The 11,485-nt window shown below is 37.0% G+C and overlaps 1 protein-coding gene across 6 annotated transcripts in view; it reads right to left on the bottom strand.

The window, feature by feature from the left end:
- Heatr5a (HEAT repeat containing 5A) overlaps positions 1–11,485 on the bottom strand; it is a 104,703-nt gene that overhangs the window by 30,194 nt on the left and 63,024 nt on the right. For all 6 annotated transcript variants that reach the window (XM_013510379.1, XM_013510381.1, XM_005376957.2 and 3 more), the window contains 5 exons: positions 9,848–9,986; positions 5,707–5,886; positions 4,981–5,220; positions 2,932–3,113; positions 1,466–1,534 (listed from right to left, as the gene is read on the bottom strand). In XM_013510379.1, coding sequence (XP_013365833.1) covers positions 1,466–1,534; positions 2,932–3,113; positions 4,981–5,220; positions 5,707–5,886; positions 9,848–9,986 — 810 coding nt within the window. The remainder of the gene's footprint in view (positions 1–1,465; positions 1,535–2,931; positions 3,114–4,980; positions 5,221–5,706; positions 5,887–9,847; positions 9,987–11,485) is intronic.

Here is an 11,485-nt window from a genome sequence, read left to right as displayed (position 1 = left end):
AAAAAAAAAATAAATGCATTTTCTATTTGTGACATTTCAACTTATTAGAGATTTATTGATACATAACTCCATTGTTAAGTCAAGGAGTATCTGTATTTAGTTATTTTATTTCACAGAATATTTCAAAAAATTTACATCAAGTACACATAAAGTGCTAGCATGGTGGTGCATATCCGTAACCCCAGCACTCAGGAGCCTGAGGCAGGAGGACTGCCTCAAGTGGAAGGCCATCCTGGGCTACACAGTGAGTCCAAGCCCAAACTGAACTACATAAGTTAGAGACTCAGTACAATTTTCTGAAGATTGAAGGTACACAAATATTTCCTAAGCACAATCTATAAAACAAAGGTACAGGGGCTGGGGATTTAGCTCAGCGGCACAGCGCCTGCCTGGCAAGCGCGAGGTCGTGAGTTTGATTCCCGGTACCGGAAAAAAAAACAACAAAAACAAAACAAAACAAAACAAAAAAATAAATAAAACAAAGGTACAGTGCTGGAGATGTAGTTCAAAGGCAAAGCCCCAGGGCTTAATCTCTAGCACACACACAATGCAAGAACTAAAATTACTTTTTCCACTGCTAGTACATATCTGTGTTACATAATGATTGTATTTGTTGAGGGTCTGCTATGTTTGCAATTATTTTTTTCATACTAGTCCTGATTTTAATTATGTCAGATCACCTAATGCTGGACACTAAGTATTTGACAATCCACTCCAAGGAAAGCAATTAAGAGTGAATTATGGCACTTAAATATATCAAAAAATGCTCAACATCACTTGAAATACCAATCTAAGTTTTCCTGAATATTATTTTCAATCTTTACCACCCAAACCAAAAACTAAAAATTGACAATTCATGATATTGCTGAGATTATAGGAAAATGGGTCCGTGCATACATTGCCAGTGGGAGTTTAAAATCAGGAAATTCCTATAATATACTCTTTCCCATCAATTCAAGTCTGGAGGACTGTCTCACAGGTATATCCTTGTGTCTAGTGGAAGGACCTATGCAGATCACCTACAAAAGCACTATTTGTAATACAAAAGAAAAAAAAACCCTGTATGTCCATCAGTACAGGTATAAAACTGTATGGAACTGTTTAAATAAATTATGACACATCCATATATTAGGTTACCACATAGTTGTCAAAAAGAGAGGAAATTATATTTAAAAAGGAAAAGAGTAGGCTGAGATTGATAGTAAGACAACTACAGAGTGGAACCTTGGTCTCAAATACTATCTGAATTGCTTCTCATGATCGTTTGTTTGCTTATTTTTTTGCTGGTCTCTTGACACAGTGTCTTGCTATGTACTTCAGGCCTTGAACTCACTATGTAGTCCAGGCTGGCTTTGAACTCCCAGCAAGCCTCCTGCCTCAGCCTTCCCAGTGCTGGGATTACAGGCGCGCACCACCATGCCCAGCTCAAAATCATTTCTTAAACTTTATCTCTTTAACCCTTTACCTGACATGCTTTGGCAGTGACATCAGGTGGCGTCTCTGAAGTGAAGGCCGGTCTAAGTGCTGCTCCTACCTGGCAAGAAATTGTGACACAACCAACATCAATAAAAGAGCACAAATCGGTCTCTCTTTAATGTTACTTTTTACATTATTTGTAGTAGTTACTATGCGCATTTGTTATTTTTGCCTGCACTGCATATCTTCCCTTCTTTTTAGATACTGGCATCCTCGTGTTTTTTTTGGGGAACTAACTCTTTCCTCAGCTCTTCGTCCCTGTGGTTGCTCTGGAGCTGACAGCCTTGTCCCACACTGGGGCAATGAAAGCTCTCAAGACTTTTGCTGCAAATACTGGGAAAGAAGCACTGTCTTTTTATAAGGACCCAGGTGCTGAGCGAGCCATCCTGTTATCATTTGGAGAGAGCAAACCTCAGAACAAATCCTGTGTAGATCAAAGCAAGCCAACTAAGAGATTCCTGACAATAATTTTCTTTCTGCTGCCTACGTGAGCTGTAATTGCACTTTTAACACTTGCAACTGGAAGAGGGCTAAAAATATGAGCTCCCCTTAATTTAATTGTTATAATACTGTCACATCATACTGCAGATCTGTGTATCGCCAACCCCTTCCTTCTGCTGTCTCCCTCAGCATACAGTTGCATTACCTGCTGGGAAGAAGTGATCGAGAATACTAATAAGCTGGTAAATTGCTCTGGTCTCTCTAACTGCTAGACACCAGAAGTTGCATCTGAACCATAATGAGATACATCCTTGGATGAATGGTGCTAGAAGATTATAAGACAGGTAATGATTCTGCTGTCTTCCTTAGTCTTCCTAGATTGTTCACACACCAAATACAATCAGTTAATAAAAGCAGTAAAATCAGATTATAAAAGCAGTAAAAGAAACCTGAATTCTTCCTAAGTCTAGAAAAAAATTGTAAAGGATATGATATACAATGTTCTATTTTGGAAATAATAAACATAAAACATGAATAGCTTGAGTAAAATTTAGTGTTACGTTGCTTACTGAGACATTTGGTAGAAGATTTCATTACGTCTTCTATTCCCTCAAGTGAGCAGAAAGGTTTTAATTATGAAAATTAAATCTTAAAGTTATAAATGACCTCTTTTACAGCATTTTGCTTTTACTTAAAGCTTTGTAAAATATTCAATTTCTTTCACAAATGTATATATTTTTTGTATACTGTAAAACCAGCTATATATTGGAAGAGATTATGAATTAAGAGATGATATGCCAAATAACCATACAGACTTTTAATTTTTCTTTATTGGTGTTATTTGATAACAAAACTTTCTTTCTTTCTTTTTTTTGAGACAGGGACTAACCATGTAGTTCAGGCCGGCCCTCAAACCCACAGTGATCCTCCTGCCTCAGCCTCCAGAGTGATGCGATTACAGGCATGCACCACTATGCCCAGTGATAACAAAATTTTCTAACAGAAAATGCTTACATTGGCTTGATACTGTTCCAGAATCACATGACCTGGAAACTCTGGTTCTGGAATAGTTGCAAATCGCCGAATGATAACTAATAGTGTTTCAAGGCCAGAAAGACGGAGCTGGTCACTATGATCTGTGGCAGCCATAAAAGCCATTCGAATTAAGTCAGCAAGATGTAGCACCAGGAAATCACCTACGAGATTAAAAGTATCTTATTAAGAAAAAGAGATGCTGAAACTAAAATTTGTGTTTAAGTGATAATTTCTCCTTTCAATTTCATAGCCTAGACCTTTTAGGTAACCCTAATTTGACTGTTTTAGTTTACACTGTGTTAAATACAAACTTTAAATTGAATTTAATACACATCAAATGTGCATGCGCTCACAAGCACACACACACACTCTCCCATCTCAAACTGAATAATTACATGGAGCTCTTCAAAAGCCAAAAGCAGAATCAGCATCCTTTACAAGAGTACTAACAGTCTCTTCAGAAATATTTTTGCTCAGCCTTTCTGATAGAAGTTCATTAGTTGGTACTTAGAGCCCTTGGGTTTTGATGAGTCAGACAGTAACTTATTCTCCTTGTCAAACTGAAGCTATGAGATTTAACGTTCCTTAAAAAAAAAATGATGTGGCTCTTTATATGGACCAGATTTTCTCATTGTTGCGTATCTTGCCAAACATATAAATGGTGAGAATATAAAAAATATCTCTAGCAACAGAAATAATGAGAATTCCTTTCATTCCTACAACACATTCTTTGGTATGAAAATTCCGAGAAGAGATTTTAAGAAAATCATTTAACAGTGTTTCAGTAATGTTTGGGGACACACCCAATCTTGGCAAAGAATATACTTGAGACTAATTTTTTTTTTTTTTTTTTTTTAAGACATGGTCTCACTATGCAGTTCAGGCTGGCCTTGAGCTCACTTTGTAGCCCAGGCTGGCCTTGAACTTGCAACGATCCTCCTGCCTCAGCCTCCCGAGTGCTGGGATTACAGGTGTGCGCCACCACGCCCGGCTGAGACTAATTTAAAGAACAGAGTTATAGTTCACACTGAGAACCAAGGTATCTTAGTAAGTTCCAGGTACTATTCAATTCCATTCTACTTTATTTTATTTTTGTGATGCTGGGGACTAAATCTAGGGCCTTGCACATGCTAGGCAAACACTCTACACAGAATCACATCCCCACTCTCAACTACAATTTTAATTGGAAGCACAAGAATTAGTACCTTTGGCATATTAATTTTATACCCATAATAATCTTACAAGTGCTTATCCCAAATAAAAGGCTCAATAAGTGTCAGCTTAAAAAAATCATTAAATCAGATACTGAATTCATACTCAGACTAATAATAGCAACATTTTGTTTTGTGATTCTTTTATCTGATAAAAATATTCCAAGGGTATTTAGAAATGTGCATTGCGATTTGGAACATATGTCCTTACATGAACTTTAAAAATTAGAAATCAAAACATAAGTACATACACATATAGGTAAAAAATAAAATGGAACAAGAGGTCAAAACGGTCTTACATTCAGGAACTACACTGAGATAGGTTCAAATGTGTCTAAGTAATACCCATGTCACAACTATGAGGCTCTATCAGTGCAAACCAGTAAAAGTTACAGTACAGAAAATAATTTCTGGGAACTAGTTAATGCAGAAAATAATTTCTGGGAACTAGTTTATCTTTTATAAACTTAACTCATTTCACATACTCAGCAAGCAAAAGTGAATGCAAATTTAAACTCCATCATTATTAATGCATTTAAACATTTAAAAAGCACTAACCCATATCTCACATAAATACTGCAATCAAGTTTCATAACTGATTGAAAGGATAAAAATAACCTTTTCGTTTTGTTCTTACTAGTTCTCTTATTATTTTTGCAGTACTAGGGACTGAGCACGGGCACAGGACATACCAGACAACGGCCCCTGGCTGAGGTGTGTCTATAGCCGCAGTTTTATTTTTTGAGTTAACAGTAAAACCTAAGCAGACGGCACTATTACTTATGTCATTTGGTCTTCTCATTAATATGTCACTTACTTCTTGAATCCCTTCTTTTCATTTCTTGTGCTAACGCAATGTCAAAATGCGTGCTATTTGCATTCTCACACTGGTTAATTATCCTACAGACACATTCAGCAGCAAAGACTCTAGTTCCCCATCGGGGATTAGTAAAAGGAGGAGATTTTTCATTGCTTCTGGTAGTCAAGATTGAGGAATCATCACCTTTATCTCCTTCTTCCTCTTGCATTGTATCCACACAAGATATGGCTGTAAAATCTTTTATCAGGGGAGAACACATGTAATTACAATCAATGGGAAGACATAAAGGAATACAAAAAATACGTTCTAGAATTCCTACTGATCAGTCATATACCTTTATAATAATGTCACATAATTATTTTTTACATTTCCATGGATCACGTTTAATTAAATGACATTAGGTATTAAGCTCAAAGACATAAAAAATATATACATATGCCAAGTCAATATTTTCATATTAAACACTACAGATACATAATCTAGATATTTATAAGTGATTTACTAAAATCATACAATGTAAGTACATTAGGATAGCTCCATCTGGGATTTTCTATAAATTTTATGAAAAATATTGATATCAAACATTTTTGTATTATTTCTAAAGGTTTCTATTACATGAAATTTTGGAGGATCTTCGTAACAGGCTTACATATTGGCAAATAACTCTGAATATGATTTTTACTTTTCATTTTATTACTGCAACTGTTAATCCCCAGTACTTACCAGCTGATGCAGCAAGTACATCTTTACAAAGCTTTAACCAAAGGGAGAGTTTTTCCACTGCCATAGACGTGAGCATGTAATTTAAAGTCTCTTTGATATCATGGCATAACTTCTGATCTGTCTCTCTGTCTAGTAAGATCAATAACGCCCCTTCAAGGCCCACTTCTCTGATGTTAGCATCTGAGAAGAAAACCGATGCTCTAAGTAATACAGAAAACAATACTGCCACATGAGAAGCACACATATCCAGTAGTTATTACATATAAATATATTTTAAAGAAGTAACCTAAATATTGTATCCTAATCTACTGAGGTTAATTTTAGCTCACAACTTAACTTTGGGATTAATTTTGATCATGTAGCTATTTTTGATTTATTTTAAAGTAGGATATTAGGGCTGGGGCAAAATTGGTCAAACAATGCTACAAAATCTGTCCAAGTCATGGACATCCATGGAACTTGTGGAGACACAGAATCCAAGATGACTTTGCAGGTCTTGTGCCCTGAAGAGGAACCAATCAGAAAAGTGCTGTTTTCAATTTGTCCTTTATACCTGACGTGAAACCAAACGCATTTAACGTAACAGTTTAAATCTGGCAGGCCAAGTGAGTTTTTGATAGGACAATCACCCCCATGTCTTATTTCCATGAGGAAGAAAACCAGGAATTCCAGATACAAAACAAACCCTTTCTTATATCTTTGTGGCTATTGTGAGTCTATTCACTGAACTGCTTTTTTTTTTTTTTTTAAATGTTCTTTTATATATATGTATTTTTGTTTGTTTTTTGAGACAGGGTCTCACTAGGTAGTTCAGGGTGACCTTGAACTCACTATGTAGCCCAAGCTGGCCTCAAACTTATGGTGATCCTCTGGCTCGGCCTGCCACGTGCTGGGATTACAGGCACATGCCAAGAAGCCTGGCAGTGGCCTGTTCTTCCACCTTGGAAATAATGTATAACTGTATATCCCTGCTACCTCTTTTTTTTTTTTCCTGTTACCTTTTCTGTTTTGGTTTTTTGAGATGGGGTCTTGTGAACTCACTATGTAGTTCAGGGTGGCCTTGAACTCACTATGTAACCCATGCTGGCCTCAAACTCCCAGAAATCCCCCTGCCTCAGCCTCCTATATGTTGGGATTACGAGTGTGTGCCACTACACCTGGAACACCCTCCCACCACCCATGCAAGCTACTTTTTCTGTGTGTCTTATCCAATTCTTTGTTGAAGCCACCAAGAATCTGGAAAGCACTGCTCCAGGACCTATCATCTGTAACTATCACTGAATAAGTTTTTATTAAGAGCTATTAATATGCCTTTCCAAATAATGTTCAATACAGTACATATAAATTCTATCTACTGTTCCTTGGCATTTCATTTCTTCTCTGAAGTTAATTTCAAGTCATTAAACATAATTAATAACTCCTCACTCTGGTATGAATCTTCTACATTTTTTAACATGATGGTCAAGGCCAAACAACCATTTAAGGAGAACAGTATTTAATTACTACAGTGGGGGGCTGGGGATTTAGCTCAGCGGCAAAAGCGCCTGCCTGGCAAGTGCAAGGTCGTGAGTTCGGTTCCCGGTACCAGAGAAAAACCAAAAACAAAACAAAACAATAATTACTACAGTGAGGGGCTGGGGATTTAGCTCAGCGGCACAGCGCAAGGTCTTGAGTTCAATTCCTGGTACTGGAAGAAAAACAAAAATACAAGAACAAAAACAAATAATTACTACAGGGAAACTACTGTAACTATTAAATTAAATCATTATAAAGTATTCTCACTGCAAAGTAGTAAAGCATCTTAAAAAAGGAATACAAGCCTTGATTTAGTATCATTTTAATTTTGAAAATGCAAACAAAACAAAATCCAATTGAATGAATTTCATCTTAAAAGATTTAAGTCATGTAGCATTTATGAAATAATTTAGATTGTAAAGGTTATGTTAGAATATTTTATTTTATTTTTAAAAACTTGTTTTTGTAATCAGGAATTGAACTCAGGGCCTTGAGCTTGCCAGGTAGGCGCTGTGCTGAGCTCAACCCCAGCCCATGTTAGACTGTTTTAGGAGTGGAATTGTCTTTTAAAGATCAAAAGAAAATGAAAGGAATGTTTCAGATTGGCAGTCTAAAAATGCAGTGTGAGAGTAATGACTAGAGCTGAGATTAGGGTGGGGCAGGGGCCACAAAGGACGTATTTTGGGATTGCATAGGAAATGTGGACTGTAAATTCTATGATGCTACTAAATCAATGCTGGTTTTCTTAAGTGTAGAAATGGGGTGCAGTTCGTAGAAATGGTATGCAGTTCCTAGGAAAAGGTCTGTCTTGGGAAATGTAAACTCAAGTATATAGGGGTAATCTGCCAGGTCTATAGCCTGCTTTGAAATGATCTGACCAAAATTTGTGTCTGTGTGTCGTAACACAGCTTGGGATATAGGACCTGGGAGCTTGAGGCAGGAGGGTCACAACTTTGAGTCCTGCCTGGGCAACTGAGTGAGACTCTATTTCAAAATAAAAATAACAAGGCTGTGGATGCAGCTCAGTGTGAAGGCTTTAGGTTGATCCCCAGCACCCCCACCCCAAGAAAGAACAGGAAAGTTTTTTAGGGGGGGATTTGACACAGGATCTTGCTATGTAGCCAGAGTGCCCTTTAATTCACTATGTAGCCGAAGCTGGCCTTGAACTCGTGGCAATCCACCTGCCTCAGCCTTCCCAGTGCTGGGATAATAGGCATGCACTACCATGCCTGGCAGAAAAGGAAGGGTAAATACCCAGTACTCCCCGATACACATATCCACACACACACAAAAGAAAGAGAAAGGGGGAAAAAAGGAAAGGAAAAAGGAAAAAGAAAGGAAAGAAAAAAAGAGTGGGTGAACGAACTTATATGCTTACTGCATGGTTCTTAAAGCTTGCTTATGATCTTGAAAATTATAAAATTTATAAAAGAAATTAACACAGAGTTCTTTACTATAATTTTACTCATTAGCTAATTCAATTACTTCTAAATATGTGCCCCAGCATGTTTACAAAAAGTCTGAAGCAACAGAGACAGATAATTTCAGTGGTGAATACACTGAAGATCCTTTTAGGAAATATATCTGACAGTGTTATATATTATAGCCTTTTTGGGGCTGGGGATTTAGCTCAGCGGCAAAGCGCCTGCCTGGCAAGTGCAACGTCGTGAGTTCGGTTCCCGGTACCGGAGAAAAACAAAAAACAAAAAACAAAAAACAAAAAACAAACAAAAAAAAAAATTTTTTTTTTGGCTAGCCTTTTAAGGCTAGCAATCACAGAATAATTTGAAAATGAGTTCTGTAACCTGTTTAATGATTATTATATCAGTATTGTCATGCTGATTAACCAAACCCATGTTTTAATAATAAGACTAATTTGAAGAGCATGGACTATAGGCAGTAAACCACATTATGGATCTGAAAGCTTTAAGATATTGGAAAGAGTTGTGAAGTCTGTGATTTTCTGAAAGTATTAAAGTGGCTGGGTGGGGCCAGAGATACAGCTCAGCGGCATAGCGCCTTCCAAGTGCAAGGTCCTGAGTTTGATTCTCAGTACCAAAAAAACCACAACTGCCTGGGTGTGGTGGTATGCCCATATAATCCCAGCATACTGAACTACATAGCAAGACCCTGTCTCAAAAAAAAAAAAACAACAAAGACCCTGTCTCAAAAAACCGAAAAATGAGAAAAGGAAAAAAAGGTTTCAAAGAACCTTGGATGCTGGACATGGTGGTACATGCATGTAATCCCAGGATTTTGCGGGCTAAGCCAGAAGCACTGCCGTGAGTTCAAAGCCATCCTTGGCTACATAGTGAGTTCAAGGCCAGCCTCAACTACATAGCAATACCTTGCCTCAAAAAAACCAAACCAAAACAAACTCTGGAAACCATATACATACCAGTTTAAGATATTACTGTTCCTATTTTTGTAGACAAGTTTATATTACTCACAGTTTAAAAAATAAAGAATACTTAAATCTTACTAAGAAATCTTTAGTTCAGGTCTACAATGTTGAAAAGGGAGCATAAATTCAATTAAATTGCTTAAAATACTTTATAAGTTCATGTGCAAAGTTTAAGATTAAACAGTCACTTGAGCTGGACCTAGCGCTGATAAAAAGAGTTACCTGGAATCAACTCTTGCCTGCCATCCTTAGCAAGCATGGCAGCATGTTCTGAAACTTCAGCCGCTTCTCTCTGTACGAGCTGACGTAAACAAGCTAGAACTGCTCTTCTTAGTAACAGATAGGGACTACAGAGATTCACCTGAAAAATACCATGTGGGGAATGAAAGAGCTAAAACTCTTGATGGCATTTAGTAAGTCTAACAGGTATTCATGGGACTTTCTTTTGATTTTGTCCAGCCCAGTGACGGGCTCGACACAATTTACTAAATACATAGAAATTTATTACAACTATTCTAGTATATGATTATAAAACTTGGAACTAGCTTGAGAAATAATACACTTGCTAAGTTATGTGCTATTCAAAAACAAATCCAAGCAAAAGCCTCCTGACAATGTTAGAAGATAGAATGAGTAAAAATAGTTTGGAGAGATAAAGGAAACACAACTGTAAGGATTTATATATTTGTGCTCATGGAACTATAATGTTTTAAGATTGCCTAAGAAACTACATAGAACACAAATATAACAATATAGCATATTGGTTAAATTGGGAGCCCAGGAGTCAAACTGCTTCAGTTTGAGCCCTAGATCCACCCATCACTAACTTCGCAACTTGGGCAAGTTATTTAAACTCTCTGTGCCTTAGTTTCCTTATTTGTTACAGTATCTCATCTCAGAGGGCTGTTATAAGGTTAACACAAATGTGCAAAGTGCCTATCACAGAACCTGGCAAATAGTAATGCTCCATCAATGTTAATGTTATTAAGGTATTAACAATGTTATTTTATTCAGAAAACAAAGTAAATGTGTTTTGAAATAAAGGAAGAATTTTATTCAGAAAATAATATTCACCAAAAATGCTCTCTAGAAACATTACAGGACAGCAAATTTCATATATATGTAAACACACACACACACACACACACACACACACACACACACACGAGTTACAATGTAAATCTCAGTAAATTTTATCTAGCTGTGGAAAATGATAAGCTTGGTGATATACCTCAAATGATCACTTTTTAAGTCTCAGGTTTCTGTGTACGAACACTTACTCAGTGATTTTGTAAGTGAAATAAAGAAGGTCTAGAAATGTAAAATTTATTTTGTCCTAACTAGCAGAGTAAAGCTCAGTCTGATGTGGTCTAGTAACGATAAATATGTACTTTTTTGGGGTATGCTGGTGATCAAACCCAGGGCCTTGTACATGCTAAGCATGTGTTCTTCCACCAAGTGACACCCCCAGATCAATGTGCATCTTTTTATTTTTTTGAGACAGGTTCTTGCTAGGGAGGTTGGGCTGGTCTTGAACTCATTTATTATGTAGCCCATACTGGCCCTGAACTCCCACTGAGCCTCTTGCCTAAGCCTCCCAATTGCTAGGATTAATACCCATGCACACCAAGCCCAGACAATGCTTAGTTTTGATGGTGAGTTTTTCAAAGCAAAATTTGAGAAATAATGGTGTATTCTGCTAGTGACATATGGTGATTTGGCATATGTGGGAAAAACAGGACTGAAATAGCGAACTTGCTGTAAAGAGCAGTTGCTAAACACTGAGGAAAAAGGCTAGTTGTCAGCAGCTAGTTTTCAGTGTTTAAGAAGAACCACATGGGGCTGGGGATTTAGCTCAGC

The sequence above is a fragment of the Chinchilla lanigera genome, unplaced genomic scaffold, assembly GCF_000276665.1.
Source record: "Chinchilla lanigera isolate Chin_1 unplaced genomic scaffold, ChiLan1.0 scaffold00008, whole genome shotgun sequence".
Lineage (NCBI taxonomy): Eukaryota > Metazoa > Chordata > Mammalia > Rodentia > Chinchillidae > Chinchilla > Chinchilla lanigera.
Note: the sequence above shows the minus strand (reverse complement) of the source record. Positions and strands in the feature narration are given on the sequence as shown.